Genomic DNA, 23427 nt, shown 5'->3' with positions numbered 1-23427 from the left:
AAAACGTTTATCCAATTTGCATCGGTATAATTCCGTCCATATTTGACTGAATAGCTCATTGGTACTTATTCGTATTCACATTCAAACGATGTGATTGTTTGTCTAGCTGCGTTCATGCGTTGGTGTAGTGCGAGTGGACAGTGATGAACTTGAATATATTAGCCATTGAGACAACAATACAATGTATGACATCATCAACACTAGAATGTCAGTCTGACGCTCTCCATACCATGAGCCCCTCGGGGCGGCTGGTTTATCGTACGCAGTTTACATCAAACCCTCGGTGCATCATCCGTATTTGTGACGTTGAATGCACAGGTTTGTAGTATGTACGGTCGGGGTAAGGGCTCTTTATTTATCTTGTATATCTGTTTATCAAGTGTTGATACTTTCCATTGCCCCTTCAACTTAAAATGTTATACTCTATTTTATTACAGATGGATAGAAATTAATTTATTGATCCATGAGGAAATAATTAGTTGCAGTTGCTTAGCTCAAGCTAGGGAGTAAATAGAATACAATAAACACAACTAGGAATATAAACACAAAATACAGCATAAATGTAACTTTAATATACATAAAATGTGAATCAGACGAACAACAGATTGTAATAAATGAAGTTGTAAATAAAAATAAAAACATATATCTACCTAGGCTAAGGTAAAGTAAGTGACGCTATGGGTGAAGTGTCTCAGGTTATTAGTGCTGCAGCTATATTGCACAGGTCGTCTGGAATAATCAAGTAAAGAAAATTAACCTCATATGCAGTAGCTTTCAGGGGGCACTAGTTGTACCAGTCCCCCTGATATAAGAGGTCTGAACCCATTACCTTGCTGTTTTGAGGTAGCAGTTTGAACTGCTGAGGTGCGGGTTGTTAGCAAGCCAACAAACAGGAATAGTCTTCAAGAGCAGAACAAGTAGTGGACCACGCAGATGACAAGGCCAGTAAAACAATTTGATTGTTGTTTCCTGTGTGTGCTCTCGATCGCCACAGCTCTATAGGAACACTACACCCTGATCGTCGTCTTCACTTCTGGGGGACGTATGCCGACAAAGACCCCCCCCCCCCCCCCCAATCCTCACCACTGCTCTCGACCGTCTCGCCCCGTCCAACCCTACCCCCCTCCCTCCCTCCCTCCCTCCCTCCCTCCCTCCCTCCTCCTCCACCACCCGCTTCCCTCTGTGCACCCTTAGCCCTCACCCCTCTGCTCCCCATGAGGTTGCTGTGATCTGGGCCAGCTACTGCTCTGCAACGTAAAGGACCGCGGGCCAGCGAAGAGTCGGAGAGAGGTCATGTCGTCGTCCAACAGGAGCCAGAACCCCCATGGGTTGAAGCAGATCGGTCTGGACCAGATATGGGACGACCTGCGGGCAGGCATCCAACAGGTCGGCCCCTCTCTTGTGTCCACTGTGTCTCGTGTCGAAGGGATAATGTTTAATTGAAAGGCTCCCATTGGTTGATTTATTGCAATAATATCGGTGTCTTTCACGTCTTTCTACGCAGGTCTATACCAGACAGAGCATGGCCAAGTCCCGCTACATGGAACTCTACACGTATCCTTTACCTTCTAAAGGGATCTGCATTTGGGGCAGGGTCTGTCATTTACTTGAAAATCAGTGAGCAAGTGTCGTTCCTGCTCAAATTATGAGGGGGGGGGGGGGCATACGCCACGACTCAAATTGTTAGCTGTTGGTCATTTATCCAAACTACAACATGATCCCTAGTGGATGTTGGCGAAATAAATAATTGATTGGCCTTTCCTCTACTAGGACAAAAGATTGAAACAAGTGCAGTGCATTAATGGGTATTCTTTATCAGTATAGCTTTTTATACATTTAATCATGTAAAAACAAACGTTTGTTTTTTAACTGCCAAACAGGCATTCTGTCGTTAAGAATGATGAACTCGTGGTTCTCAAATGTGGTGGTCTGTTGCCTTGACCCCCCACCCGTTGACCTCCAGACATGTGTATAACTACTGCACGAGTGTCCACCAGTCGAACCAGGCCCGTGGGTCGGGACCCCAGCCCTCCAAGCCGTCCAAGAAGTCTCCAACCCCGGGCGGAGCCCAGTTTGTTGGCCTTGAGCTGTACAAGAGGCTCAAGGAGTTCCTGAAGACCTACCTTATCAACCTTCTGAAGGTACGGGGCAGCAGGAGGCCGTCTGGCTCTTATGGGTTCCATTCGAGCAGTAAGCCACGAGAGGCCGTGGTCTACAGGGATTTGAGAACAGCTAGGGACAACATGAAGCCGAGTAAACTGTTACTTAAACCTTTGCTATATGAGCTAGTAAGAGTTAACAAAATAAACACACAGCAAACATTTATTGAAAACAAATCAAGCTTCTGCCAGCAAAGTGGTTGTCAAGGAGCAAAGGCTAGCACACTTTGAGTTTGGCTTCACATTAATTCTAAACATGAATTGTTATGTGTTCAAAGTTGCGTGTTAATGGAGTATTTTACAACGGCCTCAAGAAAATGTTATTACTTGTATCCATATTTTGTAACATAACGCAAACACGAATAGAAGTCACTACCTGGCCATCCCCTCCTCCTCGGCTACCTCCTTCACCTGTTTCTCGATGCTTTGACCTTCTCTCTCCCTCACCTGACCAATCGCGGTGTCCCTGCTGTGCTGTGGCAGGACGGGGAGGACCTGATGGACGAGGGCGTGCTCAAGTTCTACACACAGCAGTGGGAGGACTACCGCTTCTCCAGCAAGGTGCTGAACGGCATCTGTGCCTACCTCAACCGCCACTGGGTGCGCCGGGAGTGCGATGAGGGACGCAAGGGCATCTACGAGATCTACTCGGTAATGAAAGCTCCTTTCTGCTCACGTGCTATTCACACTGTTATCAGCATTATTAATATTCATTGAATTATTAATATTGCTTTATATTCTTAGCCATATTTATATTACTAATATTATGATTATACTTATAATTATTATATTGTGATTATTACTAAGAATTATTACATGTGTTATTATTAACATCATTATTACTACTATTGTTATGAGTATTATGAATATTATTATTAGGGGTGCAAGAAACCACCACTATTGCCCCAAGTGTGTCTAAATGGCTGAGAACCTGGAGATTGAGACATAATCTGATGTGATCTTGCTTCAGAGACGTCTTACATGCCTTCACATGTTTCTCCATGCAGTTGGCATTGGTGACGTGGCGGGAGTGTCTTTTTAGGCCCTTAAACAAGCAGGTGAGTCTGGGGTGTATGTTTCTGATATCTTTGAGAAAACCTTTAAACAAAAAAGGGATTCTAACGGGTTACCTTTGTGTGAATGAATGCAGGTGACCAATGCTGTGCTGAAACTGATTGAGAAGGAGCGCAATGGGGAGACCATAAACACCAGGCTAATCAGTGGTGTTGTGCAGTCATACGGTAGGTTCAAGCCCTGTGCTATGCTTGAATCTAGCACACTGGGTTGGCTCTTAACTCATGTTCTGGCTTTAAGATCAAGGATGAAATGAGGCTGCTATTTTAAACATGTATTATTGTGGTTTGTTTGAAGATTGGTGGATGAGGTGAATTACACAGTATCCATCTATAAATCAAACATAATCTATATGCTTGTGTGCATGCAGGCAGGCAAAGGATTTCAAAAATTAATCTAGAATGAATTTGAATTTAAAACATAATGGTGACACTGATAGTTTTCCAGGCATTGATCCCATTTATTTTTCCAAAAAACTTCTACCCTGCGCTCTGTATTGACAAGGCAATGCCCTGTGAAATCCCAAAAGATAATCAAACGACGGATAAATTATGGTTTCAATCACTGACGAGTCTCTCCCCGATCCTCCCCCCCCCCCCCCCCCTCCCCGCCACAGTGGAGCTGGGTCTGAAGGAGGACGACACGTTCGCCAAGGGCCCCACGCTGTCCGTGTACAAGGAGTACTTTGAGAGCCAGTTCCTGGCCGACACAGAGCGCTTTTACACCCGGGAGAGCACTGAGTTCCTGCAGCAGAACCCCGTCACAGAGTACATGAAGAAGGCGAGTGGCTGCCTGTTTCGCTCGCTCCGGTCAAAGTTTACCTACACTTTTAGGCATTTAGTTCACAGAGATGATCAGTGGTCGTGGTGTTGGGGTCTTGGTTTTTTCTGGTGGGGAATTCCGGTGACACAGCAGGGAGCACAAATATAAATTAAATAAATAAATAAATATATATCATAAACAATAGATAACAGCAATATCTTCAGAAAATAAATCCACATACCCAATATGACTACTAGCAATGATAATGAAAACGCAAAATAATGAATGTCAACCTTAAGAACTGTTGAGGTCGACATTACTGATAGAAAATGCTGCATTATTGAAAAAGCAAAACATTATTGACCATGAGACGCAAGTGTAAGTGTCTAAAGGATCTCAGGCACGGTAATGTCAAGTACCGTCCTTGTTCCCATCCACAATGGGCCAGTGTCCCGGCAGGCCGATGTGAAGGGAGGGCGGCTGGGTGGGAGTGTCTAATGGGTCCCCCACTGTGGTCTCACGCGCTGCAGGCGGAGGGGCGTCTCCTGGAGGAGCAGCGCCGGGTCCAGGTCTACCTCCACGAGTCCACCCAGGATGAGCTGGCCCGCAAGTGTGAGCAGGTCCTCATCGAGAAGCACCTGGAGATCTTCCACACCGAGTTCCAGAACCTGCTGGACGCTGACAAGAACGAAGGTGAGGGAGGGAGGGAGACAGACAGACAGACAGACAGACGGTGGGAGCGGATGATTAAGGCCCCATCCACACGGGCGAAAACGATCCGTTTTCCTTTGTTGCGTTTCAGGAATATCTATGTAAAGACGGACTTGTTGCGAAAACACAGAGCTGTAGAAACGCTGTAGTACATATTCAAGGCCATTGTGTGGCGCTGGTTCTCTACAAAAAGAAGTGGAGCGCATCAAATGCGAATCCTAATACGAAACCGCATAGGTTTTTATCCGAATCCATCCTGGGACCTGGTTTCAGAAAAGTGCGTTTTCAGGCACCGGATCCATCTGGACGGTCGGCCCAAACGCACATGACTTATGCTGTTTCACCTAAAAATCGGCCCTGTGTGGACGGGGCCTAAGTGGTGTACTGACTACTGGGATATGGATCTAGGTTGAAGTTTATTTTTCATATGCACAATAACAAGTGCAAGTCCTTAATGGCCATGCGTGTATAATGCTTTTCCTCAACTGTGCAACATAACAAGGTGCAAGTAGCGATTTTTGCGAAGTTATTTTAAGGTACCTACCAGCTGCAGGGATGGTCATTAGAGAACATAACATAACATAACATGTTCCCCTTGAAACACATTGTACAGATTGTACTTCCCTTTTCACCCCCCTCCCCAGACCTGGGCCGCATGTACAACCTGGTGTCCAGGATCGCCGACGGACTCGGGGAGCTGAAGAAGCTGCTGGAAACCCACATCTTCAACCAGGGCCTGGCCGCCATCGAGAAGTGTGGTGACTCAGCTCTTAATGTGAGGAACGACCCCCTGAGAGGCAGCAATCGAACCGCTTCCTCGCTCTTTCACCCTTGAGGAATGCCTGCTTGTATTGACAACGTTTTCGAGGCTGAGTGATTGACGGCTGTCGACTGTCTCTTTTTTCCAGGACCCCAAGATGTATGTTCAGACCATCCTGGATGTGCACAAGAAGTACAACGCTTTGGTCATGTCGGCCTTCAACAACGACGCAGGCTTTGTGGCGTCTCTGGATAAGGTGGGACCACCGGGGCCTCGCCCTAGGAACAGAGTTCAGTGCCGTTTAGCCTCAACATGCTGCAGTGTTGAGTGGCCCCTGTCAATGAAGCCACCATTATTTAGTCTCACTTCAGACATTAACAATAAATACTTTTTATGTTATTTTTTAATTAATAACCTAATTCGGTTATGCCTTTTTAAATTATCATTTTTTATGAAGGCTTTTAATGTTTTTTTTTAATAATCTTATCAATATAATATTGCACAATTTTGGTCTTTCTGAAGTTTCCACATTGCACTGTATCCTTACGAAATGTGTCTTCTTTTGAACGATACCAATGTGAACTATTTGGCCTCCCCCTCTCACTCTCTCTCTCTGTCTCTGCCTTGCTCTGTGTCTGTGTTTGTGACGCCCTGAAGGCTTGTGGGCGGTTCATCAACAACAACGCTGTGACCAAGATGGTCCAGTCGTCCAGCAAGTCCCCGGAGCTCCTGGCCCGGTACTGTGACTCCCTGCTTAAGAAGAGGTCAGTCACAGCATGGGCCTTTTGCATTGCAGCCCATTTGTACAGCCCTTAATCCCATTTCCAGTGTCAAAATGCTTCACAGGGCACATTATAGGGTTGTGAACCCATTACAAACAACCACCACTTCAATCTCACAAGTGACATGCCATGACTGAAAATGTTACCAACCCGCTCCAAAGCTTTTGACATGACCAGAGTAAATGTAAAAAAGTTAGATAACTGAAAATGTATGTACCTGTAAAAATATGCTTGACCCACAACAAACCTAGACTCAATTCAGTTGGATTGTTGGTTTAATGTATTTACAGTGTGAGCCATTTGTAGTTGGAAGAGATTTTTCTGTAAAAGCTTTTGATAGTCAATAAAGAACCAGTCGGTTCCTTGATCAATACATTGCAATAGATTAAGATTCATCACATAGTTTACCATGGTAACGTAAATGGTGAGATTCCTTGAAGGTTGAGCTATATTTGGTAAAATAGTTTTACCAAAGCGTAACGCTTTACAATACATGCCAGTTGTCGCAGTCGTCTCCAAATTAGGAAAGCAAAAATGTGTGTCCTGTGTCATATTGCATTATATCTGTGTTCTTCTGTGTTTTTTACAATGGTGGTTATTCTCTCCACAGCTCAAAGAACCCAGAGGAGGCGGAGCTTGAAGATACGCTCAATCAGGTGGTGAGTGAGACCCATCGTTTAGTTGGAGAAAATTTGATGTTGTTGGAATAAAATCCTGACTCGGGATACTACCAGTCTGACTACAACCAGTGTGATTTATATGTGCTTTAGTGCACTGATGGGAAAGTGCAATTAATTTAAAGCATGTTGTAGGTACTAGTGATACTAGAGAATTTAATATTATATTTATTTATATTATAATCAGAATCTCTTGACTGGAACTGCAACGTCCCCAAACCGATGCCATCATGCGTCCTTTCTGCTATTTTAATCTTTGGTCAGATGGTGGTGTTTAAGTACATAGAAGACAAGGACGTCTTTCAGAAGTTCTACGCCAAAATGCTGGCCAAGAGGCTGGTTCACCAGAACAGCGCCAGCGACGACGCCGAGGCCAGCATGATCTCCAAGCTCAAGGTAGGACAACCGTTATGACGCGTAGATCTCAATACTTACAGTCAGTCAGTCTGGGGGAGGTCTACATAAAAACTGTGTAACCATGTATTAGGTTTCACTCAAATTGGTGTTGTGCATTGTATTTGTCCATAACGCCTTTTTTGAGAAATGAGGCATGCAAAATGTGTGGCCTGATTTCAGTTTCTTCTGTTCAACAGCAAGCGTGTGGCTTTGAGTACACGTCGAAACTGCAGCGCATGTTCCAAGACATTGGAGTGAGCAAAGACCTCAACGAGCAGTTCAAGAAGCACCTGCTCAACTCTGAGCCCTTAGACTGTAAGTGTTCTGCTCGCTTTCTTTCTGTTGCCATCTTGAATCACAAACAAAATACTTGGTGGATTTCCTGCTAGTGGTGGCAGTATGCAAGGCAATCTAATAAAGGCTTAGGAACTCACTATGATAAATGTCTCCAGAATACAGAACGCTCCTGGCACAGTCAGGAATATGGATTCTGTTCACTGTTGCTACGGCTGGTTTAATGAATAATGCATTATATACATGCATTCTTAATAATGCATAATTTAATTTCTAAATGTAATTATTCTGTATTCTTCTGTAGTCTAGACTAACTCAAAGAATATTTCATCATTGGATTGTGTGTGTGTGTGATGGGCAGTGGACTTCAGCATCCAGGTCCTCAGCTCCGGTTCGTGGCCTTTCCAGCAATCCTGCACCTTTGCTCTCCCCTCAGAGGTACCCAACTCTACTTTGACATAGATGTCACACAGCCAATGCATGATGCAGCCAAGGGTGGTGTATTAACGTATCTCCTTCTGCTGGCCTGCCCCCGGCCGCCTGGCAGCTGGAGCGGAGCTACCAGCGCTTCACCGCCTTCTATGCCAGCCGCCACAGCGGGCGTAAGCTGACCTGGCTGTACCACCTTTCCAAGGGCGAGCTGGTCACCAACTGCTTCAAGAACGTTACACACTGCAGGTACTCCCTCTCTCATGGATGAGCCTCGATGCTAGTCGGCGCGGCAGTATTTCAGGTGGTAGGCGCCAGGTCGTCTGGCCACCTGCTGGTGAGAGAGAGAGAGAGAGAGAGAGAGAGAGAGAGAGAGAGAGGAGGAGAGAGAGAGAGAGAGAGAGAGAGAGGAGAGAGAGAGAGAGAGAGAGAGAGAGAGAGAGAGAGAGAGAGAAGAGAGGAGAGAGAGAGAGAGAGAGGAGAGAGAGTAAGAGAGAGAGAGAGAGAGAGAGAGAGAGAGAGAGAGAGAGGAGAGAGAGAGAGAGAGAGAATTATTCTCACTGTATCAATAGTCAATCAAATTCAATAATGTCAACACTGACATCGATCAAGCTGGGGAGTGTTTACGTTCTGATTGGTGGGTCCGTGTCTCTCCAGGCGTCCACGTTCCAGATGGCTATCCTGTTGCAGTACAACACAGAGGATATCTACACAGTCCAGCAGCTCACTGACAGCACGCACATCAAAATTGTAAGCAGAATGGTCCATTCACTTCATTAAAAAACAGTAAGTGGTGTGTGCATGCATCGGCATCTGATGAGGTCTCAATCATGCTCTGGCTTTCAGGAATATCCTGTCACAAGTGCTGCAGATCCTGTTGAAGTCCAAACTTCTGGTAGGTCCCTGCATTTTATTGACATGGAATCTTGCATGTACGCCTAATGCTTTATGTTCATGTAACACCATGCGATGAACATGCTATTGGTCATAGTTTACGATAGATGCCTATGGATCGTTAAGATTCATAGGCTGGATCGAAATGTATGTCTTGCATACATTTGCTGCTGTTGCAGTGTCAGACAGGCGAATGTCCTATATTTGTCCTGTTGTAGAGTATGTAAACTGTAGGGTAGGGTATCGTAGAATGGCTTATAAACTCCCATTGGGATTGGCATTTTAATAATCAATGACGTATTACATGTTGCCAAATGCCCATTGGCTCAGTATGAACGATCCTTGGTGCTGGAATGGGATCAATGTGAGCAATGTCCGTGCTGCGCACTTGCAGGCTGGCTATGTTTAGCCTGCTTGTTTGCAGCAACCTTTCATATCTCTCTGTCTGTGTGTTCAAGGTGCTGGAGGATGATAGTACCAATATGGACGAAGCAGATTTCAAACCAGAAACCATTATTAAACTCTTCCTAGGGTATAAGAAGTAAGTTCATGCAGACTTCAGATGTTTTAGTTTTTTCATCTTCCTTTTTGTTTCTTCAGTATTCTTAAAAATATTATTTTTTTTCCGTGATTTTTAACATTTTTTCGGGGATGTCCGCATGAAGAACCAATTCATTAAACGCACGCTAATTGTCTCCCACTGTAGTAAGAAACTGCGGGTGAATATAAACGTGCCAATGAAGACGGAGCAGAAACAGGAACAGGAAACCACACACAAGAACATTGAGGAAGACAGGAAATTACTAATACAGGTACGCTTTTCTTCTGTGTTACGAGCGTCACACTGCAGAGTGATCCCGTAAATTACATTTCCCCCAGGCTCAATGTAATGTTTATAGGTTAACAAACAGTATAAATTAATAAAAGAATAAACTCATTCTGTTCTTATCCACTGATAAGGATATCATCAGTCAAAATTGGGCAGACGAAAGGAAAACATGTGAAAGAGTTTAAACATTAACAGTAAATGAGATAAACATATCTTGGTGACAGTGATCGTTAAAGGTTGTCTCATCCCGTATTAATATTGTACCCCCGAAACCCTCTTCTTGCTTTGGAAATGGAGCATTAGCAATAACATTAAAGGGTACTAAACGGACATGGCCTCTACTCCTCCACTGTCCTACTCACTGTCTGACTCCCAGTATTTTGTCCTCCTGTCTCTGCCATCCAGGCTGCCATCGTCAGGATCATGAAGATGAGGAAGGTGTTGAAGCACCAACAGCTGCTGGCAGAGGTCCTCAACCAGCTGTCATCAAGATTCAAACCGAGGGTTCCAGTTATTAAGGTGCTTGGACACGCATACACATCACACACTCGCACTCTCTTTATTATAACCCCAATAACAATCCTCTCCAAGCTGTCAGTGTTTTGGAACCAGATATGAGGTTTTTATTAAAAATTTCATGAACAGAAATGTTTTCAATATAACTTGGGTCTTTAAACTCTTTGGTTGATTTGGCAGTGGGCCGCCAATAGCACTGAAAACACGTTACATAAGAAAACCGACTTAGATCAGTCTCTGTACCCGAGAGGCCGGACTCCTCCACACCGTGAGGTGGGCTACGTATGTGTGTGGTGACGTGTCTGTTCTTCTCGTTTTCCTTCTTCGCTCCAGAAATGCATCGACATCCTAATTGAGAAGGAATACCTGGAGCGCGTCGATGGGGAGAAAGACACTTACAGCTACCTGGGCCTAATGTGGCCGCACATCCCCCCCCCCCCCCCCCCCCCCTTCATTCAGCTGTTTGTTTTTATACAAGACCCTGGCGCCCAACGGCCCCGCTCCAGGATCAGGACCTACGGTCGCCGCTCCTCTTTAAGGCTCTGTGATGTGATGTCCGCTATGTCAAGTAAACAAAGAGGCATGGCCCTTTTGGAAAGGGTGGTTCACTCACACACACACACACACACACGCACACGCACACGCACGCACATGCGCGCATGACACTAGAGCAGGTTTCCAAAACGTTGTACATTCTCTGCTGCAGTATCGGTTTGAACCAGCAGGGTTTTATCTAGTGTTACCAATACATGATTTGGCCGCATACTTCTACAAAATGCACACACACACACACACACACACACACACACACACACACACACACACATCCCCGCACACATAGATGCACACATACATGCATACATGTGAAAGGAAGTTGAGATCACCAAAAAGCAATCCGGTTGCCAAGTTGGATATCCCTGTAATCTTTTTGTGTTTTTAAACTCGGTCACGGGACTTGACTGCGTTGTGGTTGTCAGTACCACCCCCCGCCCCCAACCCCCCCCCCGTCCCCCCATAGGAAGTGACCGGAAACGCCTACAGATCTAAAATATTTTAATGTCTGAAAATATTACAGACAACCAATGTCACTCTGAAGACCTTGTCACTCTCTTTGTAAATTTGACATTTACAGTGCAATTAATTAATAAACTTTACCTTGAGTTACATGAACTTTGCATGCCACTCAAAACACATCAATGAGTTGCTTGCTTGCTTAATTCAATGGCTTTGGGAGGGGGTGTGGTAAGCAAGAAACACTCCTTCAACAAAAGGTGAATGTGTGCGTGTGTGTTTATATATATTTATATACGTGTATATGTGTGTGTATATATACGTATATATATATGTGTATGTTTGTGTGTGTATATTAGCGATCTGTTGGTTTGAAGCAGGGCATCCATGTTGAAGCATCATCATAAAGGAAGTGATCTGTCTTTTGTTGAATCAAAAGGACATTAATAAAAAGTTTGTAAATACAATCTGTGACGTGACGTCCTGTCATTTTGTGTTGATGTGTTGTTGCTCTTGAAGTGAACACTGAACATGGAGCAGATGGGCATGTAGTTGCTTTGGCACCTCATCACTACGTGGAAGCCTCCAGTTTCCCCTCTTCATTACCGTGCAAAGTGACTATTATAAATATGGGCATATTGCATATCCATTGCACTTTTATAACTGAAGACTTTCTAATATTTGGTAAATGTTTCAGAAGGCTGTGTTCTCTTGACCGCAACTCTGACAAAACATTTTGGTGATGTCTTACTATTCAGCTTATAGGTCTGCTTTCACTTTAAACACATGACCAGTGTGCGAAATACGGGGGGTCCGGGGGGGCTAGGCACCCCCGATTAACCCATGAGACCCCCTGAAAGCCTCAAAAGCAAAATTTGAAGGGGGTCTCTAATTTCGTGTATATATATATATATATATATATTATTGTCACTAATGGTCATTTAAATGTGTTTAAGCTCACCATGTCCAGTATTCAGAATTCAACATTTATTCACAAATATTTTCTATTTTTTGCCAAGCGGAGCCAGCCCTGTGCGCGTATGCAAATTAGCCATGTGCGCCAAACAGAAGGAGGGCCCTATCTTGTTATACCTATAACTCCCTATCTTGCGCCCGGTGCAATTGACTTTCTACACCGACGCATGTGTCGTTGCTAGTTTGCACCCGGCGCAAAGCTGATTTCCCCCCTACACGTTGTAAATTACGTAAGCTACACGTTGTAAATTACGTAAGTTACATATGTTACGTAAGTTGTAAGTTACACGTTGAGGGTTACGTAAGTTATATACGTTACACGTTGTAAATTACGTAAATTACAAGTTGTAAGTTGTAAGTAACATAAGTTGTAAGTTACAAGTTGTAAGTTACACGTTGTAGGCCTAAGTTACGTAAGTTATATAAGTTACACGTTGTAACTTACGTAGGTTACAAATGTAACTTAATAACTTACGTAAGTTACTTACTTACAACTTGTAACTTATGTAACTTACGTAAATTACAACTTGTAACTTATGTAACTTAAAGAGACCCAGTTAAAGAGACCCCGCGCACGCGAGTGAAGCTTGTAATTTACGCAATTTACGTAACTTACATCATTTACGTAGTTGTAAGTTGCAAGTTGTAAGTTACCTACAAGTTGTAAGTTACGTATGTTACGCAAGTTACATAAGTTGCAAGTTACAAGTTGTAAGTTACGTAAGTTATATGTTCTAAGTTACGTATGACGAATCAGTGTTTCTGAAGTTGGAGAAGAAAACGCTATTCCATGTGTTAATTATGCCTATTATTTGGCCATAAACTGAGCCATTTGAAGTTTGATATTCATGTGGTCATGCATCTGTCTCAGCGGAGACTGCAAACGCGCTGTCGAAAATCAACTCAAGTCAAAATGCGCTGGCTCTTAAAGGGGATGGGAGATGCCACTCTCATTGGTTTATTGCATGTTACGCCCAAAACACACCTACGGGTTTCAGCCCAACCCATTCTAGTAGTAGCCTAGTAGTAGTTTTGCTCCGGGCGCAAAGCGCATTTATCTCGCCGTCATAGCAACAGCGCCATAGAACCGCCCACAAAGTACTTTGACTTTGCGCCTTGACGTCTGCTAATTATGCTATAGGCCTACTGCATGAGAAAAATTTAGATCGATATTGCGCAACAATCGGGAGATGGGGACCCCCCCCCCCCGAATATTGAAGGGTATTTCGCACACTGCACATGACTATATAATAATCAATAAAATACAATATGTGAAATACTAATGTTCATGAAGACAAAATTGGCTCGTGTTTTTTTGGGATGAAGTGGGCGTGGCTCTTTTTGTCATTTGCAATCTTCGTCTACACCTGATGTCAGGAGTTCAACTATTTTGAATGGAAAACATTTCCTGGGAAGCAACGCATTTTAACATATATGTATGTGTGTATACTTTGAAGATCCTAATTAACCCAGTCAATTCGATCGGTCTTTAATAGAAGTTGCTTTCGGAGTCGCCTACGCTTCTCATCGTTGAGCAACAGCAAGTCATTGGTTAATGTGTCAATTAATCGTCATATCCTGTTGAAAATGTAGGCGGTGTTTAAGTTCAGTCGGTTTGTTAGCGGGCCGAGCACACCTGCACCACCACCAGTGTGATTAAGACCCAGGTACACGGTAGACCACAGCCGGTGCTCCTCCGCCAGTACAGCGCCTTCATGGATCCTGCACTAACCACAGACCTGGGGCCGGACGGGGGAGTCCAAGTGAAAGACGCGCTGTCAGAGAAATGTCAGAAATTATTTTTGGAGTTCCTGGAAGAGTGAGTATCTTGGTCAGATCTTGCTCTATTATGGCGTCGTGTGTGTGTGTGTGTGTGTGTGTGTGTGTGTGTGTGTGTGTGTGTGTGTGTGTGTGTGTGTGTGTGTGTGTGTGTGTGTGTGTGTGTGTGTGTGTGTGTGTGTGTGTGTGTGTGTGTGTGTGTGTGTGTGTGTGTGTGTGTGTGTGTGTGTGTTCAATTGAATATTGAGTGATATTTATATTGTGTGATATATTCTGATATTTTGTTGTGCACTAATAACCTCCAGGTAGAACTAAGCAGTAAGTGGTTGTCTCAGGTTTCAGAGCCCAACAGGTGAGCTGGTGTACCTGGCAGACGCTGAGGAACTCATCCGTCCAGAGAGGAACACGCTGACAGTCAGCTTTGTGAACATTGAGCAGTACAACCAGCAGCTGGCCACCAGCATTCAGGAGGAGTACTACAGGTCACCTGTGTTTGTTTTAGGGAGAGTATCCTGCAGAATGTTGCATCTGCTTGGCTGAACAACAGTATACAAGTTAAGTGTGTGTGAGTGTGAGTCCAACCTGATCCATTCTCCTGCCATACAGGGTCTATCCATTTCTGTGTCAGGCGGTGCGGCACTTTGCCAGAGACCATGGCAACATCCCTCCGTCTAAGGAGTTTTATGTTGCCTTCTCTGAATTTCCAAACAGACAAAAGTAAGCATTGTTTCTTTACTCCGGACCAACACCAATTTGGTGGCATTTAGCACGTACATCTCTCCAGTGGCAATAAAAAAGTAATGGTGGCACTGCTGTCACTTGACTTCAGTTTATTTTTATTATTCTTTTTAATGTTATTCTTCTTCTCATGCTATGTATATAAAAATAACAATTGTACTTTTTTTGTTAATAATTTGTGTACATACTTTTATTTTTATATAAAATAGATGCAATCACCCAGTTGTGTGCCACCAAATGATGTGCCACTGCCTCCCACTGCAAAACATAGTGGCAGAACGGTGTAAAATGCTATTCTGGAGCCCTGCATGTTGCAAGTTACTTGGAAGATCCCTCAATGAATGGAGGGATACAGTGTTGTAAGTTTCCCCGGGACACCGCTCATCTTGCGCCGTGGCGTTTCTCCCCCTCTCCCTCCAGGATTCGGGAGATGACGTCGGCGCGCGTCGGCTCCCTGCTGCGAATCAGCGGGCAGGTGGTGCGCACGCACCCCGTCCACCCGGAGCTGGTCAGCGGTACCTTCCTCTGCCTGGACTGCCAGTCGCTCGTCAAGGACGTGGAGCAGCAGTTCCGCTACACGCAGCCCAACATCTGCAAGAACCCCGTGTGCGCCAACCGCAAGCGCTTCATGCTGGACGCCAACAAGTCCCGCTTCGTGGACTTCCAGAAGGTGTGTGTCTGTGGATGGGAGTGATGGACTTGGGATTGTGTCACTGAGCTCTCAATGTGTGAACTGACCGGATTAAGAATTCACTGAATATCAAAGGTCCCCTGTGGGGCGCCACGGTGGCTCACCTGGCAGAGCGAGTACCATTAAGGCACAGTCCTATTGATTCCTGCCTGTGGTCCTTTGCTGCATGTCCTCCCCTTTAACTCCCATACATTTCTGTCTATCTCACTCCATCATAAAAATGTAAAAATAAACCTTAAAAATATGAATACACTGGATATGAAAGCTCCCCTATGTAACTTTAAGTTCAAGTTTTTGTTTTTGTTTGTGTCGATTTTTTTAAATATATTTTTTTAGAGAATGTGATGATGAATTGATTCAATGTCATAGAAGATGAGGATCACAGTTCTTACGTGAACATCTATATTTTTGGTTGTATTTTTGAATAATTCTATATTTTCCTACCCCTCCCCAATTGTGTGCCCCCCAGGTCCGCATCCAGGAGACCCAGGCGGAGCTGCCGCGGGGCTCCATCCCCCGCACTGTGGAGGTGGTTCTGCGGGCGGAGGCCGTGGAGACGGCCCAGGCCGGGGACCAAAGCGACTTCACCGGCACGCTGATCGTGGTGCCGGATGTGTCAGCGCTGGCGTCCGCAGGTCCCCTCCTTTGCTCACGAAGCAGACAGATTCATATCTAAAGGCTGTTCTTGTCTGATTTGCGTTTGTCTTTGTCACTGCGCCGGCCACTGCTCATTCTCTGCATGGGCTGGTCTCCTTTCATCACCAGCCGTTCGCTCAGAGACCAGCAGCCGGCCGACCGGGAGGGAGGGTTTCGACACTGACGGCCTCGCGGGCCTGAAGGCGCTGGGGGTCAGGGAGCTGTCCTACCGACTGGCCTTCCTGGCATCTTACGTTGCCCCCACCAACCCAAGGGTCAGTGTGGAAACCTCCTTCTGTATGACCCTTGCGTGAGGGGGCCTTCCCACAGTGATGTGACACCAATGTGCTGAAAATGCTTCCATGTTTGTCCGTGAAATGAGAATGTGTTTTTGTGGGAGACGTGTTCAAATGGAGGAGGATGATCTGTCTAAATGAAAGACGTTTATACTATGAAGCACAATGTAGTCGTAACGTTTTGACACCGTCCACCACTCCATCCTCCTCAGCCACCTGAAATCCATAGGCATCACCGACTCTGCCCTCTCCTGGTTCAATTCATACCTGTCTGAAAGATTTCACTATATCGCAATAAACAATCACAAATCCCACACCACCCCTGTCTCACACTGAGTCCCCCAAGGCTCAGTGCTTGGCCCCATCCTCTTCATCCTCTACATGCTCCCACTTAGTCACATCATCCGCCGCCATGGACTTCACTTTCACTGCTATGCCGACAACACTCAACTCTACATCATCACCAAAACCATGACTCCAGCTGTTCTCTCCACCCTCACCGACATAAAAACCTGCATGAACCACAACTTCCTCAAACTCAACCTCCGGAACATAGCACGCCTTTGACCCACTCTCTCCTTCCCAGCTGCTGAAACACTAATTCATGCCTTCATCACCTCCAGACTCGACTACAACTCGACTCTAATAGCATCCTGTATGGTCTCCCCTCCACTGTTCTTCAAAAACTGCAATATGTTCAAAACTCCGCTGCCCGACTGCTCACCCACACCCCCTCCAGAGAACACATCACGCCCTTCCGCCGTCAACTTCACTGGCTTCCCGTAAAACAACGCATACATTTCAAGATCCTCCTCACCACCTACAAAGCCCTAAACAACCTTGCCCCTTCATACCTGACAGATCTCCTCCATCGCCCCATTCACCCCCACCGAACACGCTCCACTGATGGCAACACCCTCACCCCCATCACCAGCACCAAATACCGCACCATAGGGGACAGAGCCTTTGCCATTGCCGCCCCTACCCTCTGGAACTCCATCCCCCTGGCCATCCGTAACTCTGATTCACTGCCGTCTTTCAAAAGTCATCTCAAAACCCATCTCTTCAACATCACTTACACCTGACGAATCATTTTCCACCCTCTCTTTCTTATTTTCTTATTTTCCATCTACTCTCTCTGTATTGTTGTATTTGAGTATCTGTATGTGTCTTTACGCATGTATGTATTGTCCATTTGTATCCTTTTTGTTTTGTGTTTTTGTAAAGCGTTTTTGGGTACCTAGAAAAGCGCTATATAAAACCTATGTTGTATTATTATTATGTCGGTCAGTTTGGTGGGAAGGCCCTGCGGCAGGAGGATCAGACGGCTGAGAGTGTGAAGAACCAGATGACGGTTGAGGAGTGGGAGAAGGTGTTTGAGATGACCCAGGACAAGAACCTCTACCACAACCTGTGCACCAGCCTCTTCCCTACCATCCACGGTAACACAGCTCTTCACTTGATCAAAATGATCTAAAGGGTGAAAAAAATGAACTACATGTTTAGCTCAAGCAAGTCTGGTGTTTTTGTGCTTTGGCAAACAAACTGTCTTCTAGTTAACTCATTTAGGAGCATCTTATGTTATGCCCGTCTCATGACAACAGCTGGGAGTAGGTGTGGATGTCCACAGAATGTGTTGATGATGTTGATGATGCAACAGTAATCTCCACAACCTTCTCGTATTGTGTTCCCAAAGCTTTATTATTTTTTGAGTGCATTATGTGGTGAGTGGAACTAAAAGTTAATTTAAAAAAAAAAAAGGTTAACCAAACACTGTTGGGTTACTCTTTCAGCTTTTTTAATTGTCAAATACAAGTATACCCTCAATTGTGCTATACTATACTTTGACATTTCAATCAACCTGCGCAAATCTGCTTCAAGTGAACTAGATGCATAATGGTTTGATCCGTTGTTTGCCACATTTCTGTGGCAATTTCTTTATGAGATGCTGTGTCCAATACAGATGAGATGTCTTTCACAATTCATAAAAGCACACAATATTTGTAGAAGATGAACCTATTAAATGTCTGCAGACATTAGTCTCTTCTCTCTAGAATACAGTTTCAAACAGCCTTCTAACGGTTCACCCCCCTCCCCTAATGCATTGTCCATGCATCATGTGAGAGGAAATGTTGACATTCAGGGGTTTTTCTGGTATAGATAAGGGGATACTTGTGACCAGTTCCCCCCCCAGGAAAGGTTAACAAAGGGGAACTAGATAACACCAGTTAACAGATGGGGGGGCTAGATAACACAACCTGAAGAAACCAAAGCTTACATTTGTAAAACTAAACAAATATTTGTTTTGTCTACCACAGTAAAATTGACTAATGACTGCCGGGGTTGCCAGGTAATGATGAGATCAAGCGTGGGATTCTGTTGATGCTGTTTGGTGGTGTTGCAAAGACGACCATGGAGGGCACATCCCTCAGGGGAGACATCAACATTTGCATCGTTGGAGACCCCAGCACCTCCAAGAGCCAGTTCCTCAAGTATGAACCGTTCACACACACACACTCCTTCTTCAGATTGTGCCGCAAGAGTCTCTTGATTGCATCCATTAGTTCAGTACAGACTCGTCTGATGGGCATTGGAACCGGTTGGTGTTAATCCTGCTCTGTTTTCTGTCCTCATCCGTCTCCTCAGGCACGTGGAGGACTTTGCACCGCGTGCCGTCTACACCAGCGGTAAAGCCAGCAGCGCTGCTGGGCTCACAGCCGCCGTCGTCCGAGACGAGGAGTCCCATGAGTTTGTCATCGAGGCCGGAGCCCTCATGCTGGCTGACAATGTACTGACCATCATCCGTCCTCTTGTCCTTAACCATGACCCGTCATTTACTATAACATGGCCTCCTGTCACTTAGCATGAGCTGTCAACTAGTCTGTCGATAATGATCCATGAATCAACTATTTGAATTGAAGTGCAACATTTAGCAGCACTTTTTTTGTACTTTATTGAATTTTATCGATTTTTATCAATTTGAACAAATCAAATTTGAATAAATGGATTGGTGATCGAAGAATCGTTGCAGCCCTACACCACAGGGACTGCATGATCTCTGTAACTCGGTCATAGCCTGTGTTTGATGCTGTCCATGTGTGTTTAAGTGAGTAGCTGCTCTCTTGTATGCCAGCATCCTTGATTCTGATGGGTTTCATTTGTGTTTACGTTTGGATTCTAGGGGGTGTGCTGTATCGATGAGTTTGACAAAATGGACTTGAAGGATCAGGTGGCCATTCATGAAGCTATGGAGCAACAGACCATCTCTATAACAAAAGCTGGAATCAAGGTCCCCAACAACAACACTCACTCACTCAGCTCTCTCTAAATGTTGGGAACCATTTTAACATTGTCACTATAACACCATATGAAGTGAACCACAAAGAATTGCAACTTTAGTTTTCTAACTAAAGGCAACGCTAAACGCCCGGACGTCCATCTTGGCTGCTGCCAACCCCATCGACGGACGCTATAACCGCTCCAAATCCCTGAAGCAGAACATCAACATGTCCGCCCCCATCATGTCTCGCTTCGACCTCTTCTTCATCCTGGTGGACGAATGTAATGAGGTAGGGGGGGCCTGGAGATTACCCCACTTTGGGGACCCCATCGGCCACATTTCACCTCAATCTTTTCTTGATTGTCGTACTGGAATTAAAGTCACAATGCGTGTCATTTGAACTAGCTGGTAGCTTATGAGAAGTTGACGTATCTTTAGTCAATGCTATTTGATGGTGATTTCAATGTTATCAAGAGTATCACATTCTATAACTGATAAATGCTTACCTCTCATTGTTTTCAGAATGGTACTATCGAAACCCAAACCGCTGCCTGCAATCTATGACGGGCCCAATCTCACACATGCATAAACAAAACTTTTATGTTGGACAGATCTAGTGTGTAGTGCTTCAGTTCAAATAATTGTAGTTTTAATGTGTCCGTTTTCTCTCCGTTGTTTAGTTAAGTCTCTGTGGTTTTAAGGTAAAGCTCACTATGTGATTTGTATGTGTATCCCAGGTAACAGACTATGCCATCGCTCGCCGTATTGTGGACCTGCACTGCAGGAATATGGAGTCTGTGCAGAGGGTGTACACGCCAGATGAAGTCCAGAGGTACATTCTCTTTGCCAGGCAGTTCCAACCCAAGGTCAGTTGAGATTTATTTTTGTATGCACTTTTGATACAGCTCCTACACTTGAGGCACACTTTCTAAGGCTGTGGTGACTCTCTGTATGCAACACTATTCCACCCTAGTGTTGTATGGTTAATGTCATGAAATGGGTCGATTGTCCAGCCAGTGGGTAATGGATACAAAGCGAGAGAGTTATCATTGTCCTGTCATGAATATATTTATTCATGATGTAGTTGACACTTTCCTTTTCTGTGAATTTGACTATGATAATGACGACCCCTTAATCACCCGGCCTCGACCCTTTCCTCCCAGATCACGCCGGCCGCCCGGGAGTTTGTGGTGGAGCAGTACAAGCTCCTTCGGCAGCGCGACAGTGTGGGCAGCATGAAGTCGGCCTGGCGGATCACCGTGCGCCAGCTGGAGAGCATGCTCCGACTGTCTGAGGCCATGACCCGCATGTACTGCTCCGACGAGGTACTGGCACCGTCTCCCTCCAGCGCGGTACCCACTCCCCCTAGCAGGAGGCCAAAGTCACATTAGTGTACGATTGTTCAATATCCACATTTCGAGACCAACTGATATTAGACTGGCGGTTACCATCTATTCCAAGATGGTAACCACCACGGTACTAATGCTTTCTTTACCCTCGATGGGTCTTCCATGGCAACCTGGTAGTTATAATGTAAAAATCAAAAGCCAGCGACCTGCTCTCCACCCTTTTGGTCGTCCTTAGGTCCAGCCTAAACATGTGAAGGAGGCTTTCCGTCTGCTCAACAAATCCATCATCCGTGTGGATTCTCCAGACATCAACTTTGAGAACGAGGAAGACGAGCAGGAAATTCACGGTGTGTGTGTGTGTGTGTGTGTGTGTCTGTGTGTGTGTGTACTAAAGATTTGGAGATTCCTGGAAATTTTAAAAAATGCGTACACTCTATAACATCCATTTGTTTGTGCTATGTTTTTCCTACATTAAATGAATTGTAATATGGCACACTGAACATTGCCCCTCTATATTGTCATAAGAAAAGTATTATTGCCACCGTATTCACCATGTTGGGCTGATTAAGATGTATCAGATGGGGACATAATGTGGCAGAAACTTGTATTGCATTCATTTAGCCTTTAAAGATGAACATTAAGGAATGCTGCTCGTCCAAACGACTTCAGATACCCTCTTCTCTCCCTTTGCAGACCAGAACGATGCAGCGGAAGCACGAGAGAAGGGAACCAATGGGGTCAGTGGAGCGGTGACGGACACGGAGCAACAGCCAATCACAGAGAGCACCTCTGCCCCCAAGGCGGTCTTGAAGATGTCGTTTTCGGAGTACCGCAAGATCTCCAACCTCATAGTTCTCCACATGCACAGGATGGAGGAGAGTGAGTTAAACGGCACTCACTCTTTCTTACCTAGATATAATATGCATTTCTATTTATTATGGGGGCCTTACGATCTCTGCATAAGAAGTAAACGTGCATGATCTAACTGGTGTTTCAATATATTGATGTGTAAGCAAAGCACAACTCTTGATGTAGTGTTGAGGGCAGGCTGACTCTGAATCTAGGGGAAAACCCAGTTTTAATGATAACTTTCAATTCAAAACGAACGCCAGTACCACAGTTCATGAGTGGTCTCATTTGGGTTTACTTTTAGGTGGGCAGCCACTGGTATTCATTTTAACCCATCGGTTTAACAAACACATAAAATACATGCATGCTGATGTTGCTATGTGGAGAATCTGTTTTTTATGTGGTCATTGGATCAAGAAAATACTTTTTCCAATGTTAATCTTTAATGCAAGTTGAGGCGACTGCTTTGAATACGTTTCAGTTGGAGATGGCATTGATTTTTATTCCATCCACAGTCGATGAGGAGGGTTCTTTGAAAAAGAGTGAATTGGTCAACTGGTACCTGAAAGAGATGGAAAGTGAAATTGAAACAGAAGAGGAGCTGATTTCAAAGAAAACGCTGTTTGAAAAAGTCCTTCACCGGCTCATCAACTATGTAAGATATGCTGTATACTAGGAGTTATTCTATGTCTTCGTGCCCTGCATACTTTTTTGTATCATTTCGATTTTAACTTTGATAATATATTCTGAATGTTTTGTGCAGGTCAAATCGTTACAGTTGCTTCAGTTCTTTACACCTTAATCACAGAGGTGAACACGGGTGTATCTCATGACGTTAATTATGCCCACGGCCCCATAATTAACCAAATGAGCTACACCTGTTTTTAGCCCTGCTATTACAAATCGGTGATCTGGGCATATCGTTTTCGGTGTTAAACAAGAGATGGCGCTGTTGCTTAGCTTTAAGACGTTGGCTGCGTTGACTTCACTCTCCTCCGCCCGTTTAGGACCACGTCATTATTGAGCTGACTCAAACGGGCCTCAAACAGTCTAAGGACGGAGAGGCTCCGGTGGCTGAAGAGGACCCTGTCTTGGTGGTCAATCCCAACTACACATTAGAATGACCGTTTTTTCCTTATCTGTGTTTTGAAAAATAAAATGTCAAATTGTATTTGCATAATTTGTCTTCTGTTGTCAAATTATTTTAATTTAGGCTATGGATTGACTAACTGCCGAGGTCTTTCGCGTTTCGACCATCACTTTACACTTTACACAATTTATATATGATGATGACATTGGTTCCTGCGGGTCCGGGTGTGGGGGTGGTCGGGCTGTCACAATCCGTAGCCTATGTCTCGTGAGGGCGAACTGGGTGGTCTACGACTGCCAAGATGGAACAGCAATGAATTTCACTATTAATGCTATTTGTTGGATATTTCACCCATTAAGCCTATAGCTTTTTCAATACTTTTCATTAGTCCATGCATACAATGGACCATATACATTCAGAATAATGTTATTACTTGTATAAGTAGAGGCA

General features: G+C 44.7%; 2 protein-coding genes across 2 annotated transcripts in view; both read left to right on the top strand.

The window, feature by feature from the left end:
• Nucleotides 1-11726, top strand: part of LOC311360330 (cullin-1-like) — a 12550-nt gene extending 824 nt beyond the window's left edge. The window contains 23 exon segments of the mRNA XM_084480398.1: nt 995-1386; nt 1505-1554; nt 1964-2141; nt 2643-2810; nt 3167-3217; nt 3310-3400; nt 3850-4013; nt 4526-4688; nt 5351-5481; nt 5615-5722; nt 6124-6230; nt 6859-6907; nt 7190-7321; nt 7519-7636; nt 7977-8053; nt 8163-8277; nt 8280-8293; nt 8702-8795; nt 8893-8939; nt 9397-9479; nt 9645-9750; nt 10173-10286; nt 10617-11726. Of these exon segments, the coding sequence (XP_084336524.1) occupies nt 1294-1386; nt 1505-1554; nt 1964-2141; nt 2643-2810; nt 3167-3217; nt 3310-3400; nt 3850-4013; nt 4526-4688; nt 5351-5481; nt 5615-5722; nt 6124-6230; nt 6859-6907; nt 7190-7321; nt 7519-7636; nt 7977-8053; nt 8163-8277; nt 8280-8293; nt 8702-8795; nt 8893-8939; nt 9397-9479; nt 9645-9750; nt 10173-10286; nt 10617-10946 (2583 nt within the window). The 5' untranslated portion in view covers nt 995-1293 and the 3' untranslated portion in view covers nt 10947-11726.
• Nucleotides 11727-13984: 2258 nt separating this feature from the next.
• On the top strand, nt 13985-23011 carry mcm6l (MCM6 minichromosome maintenance deficient 6, like; the record flags this gene model as incomplete). The annotated part of the gene is made up of 17 exons (XM_084480956.1): nt 13985-14088; nt 14384-14530; nt 14655-14765; nt 15207-15456; nt 15947-16112; nt 16243-16388; nt 17701-17851; nt 18760-18901; nt 19056-19197; nt 19591-19698; nt 19823-19978; nt 20427-20555; nt 20853-21014; nt 21274-21385; nt 21732-21917; nt 22403-22542; nt 22895-23011. The coding sequence occupies 17 exons, from the start codon at nt 13985-13987 to the stop codon at nt 23009-23011; spliced, it is 2469 nt and encodes an 822-aa protein (XP_084337082.1).
• Between the last annotated feature and the right edge of the window lie 416 nt (nt 23012-23427).

This window comes from Micromesistius poutassou (assembly GCF_964030765.1).
Source record: "Micromesistius poutassou genome assembly, chromosome: 16".
NCBI lineage: Eukaryota > Metazoa > Chordata > Actinopteri > Gadiformes > Gadidae > Micromesistius > Micromesistius poutassou.
The sequence above is the reverse complement of the archived record's forward strand: the minus strand, read 5'-3'. Positions and strand labels throughout refer to the sequence as shown.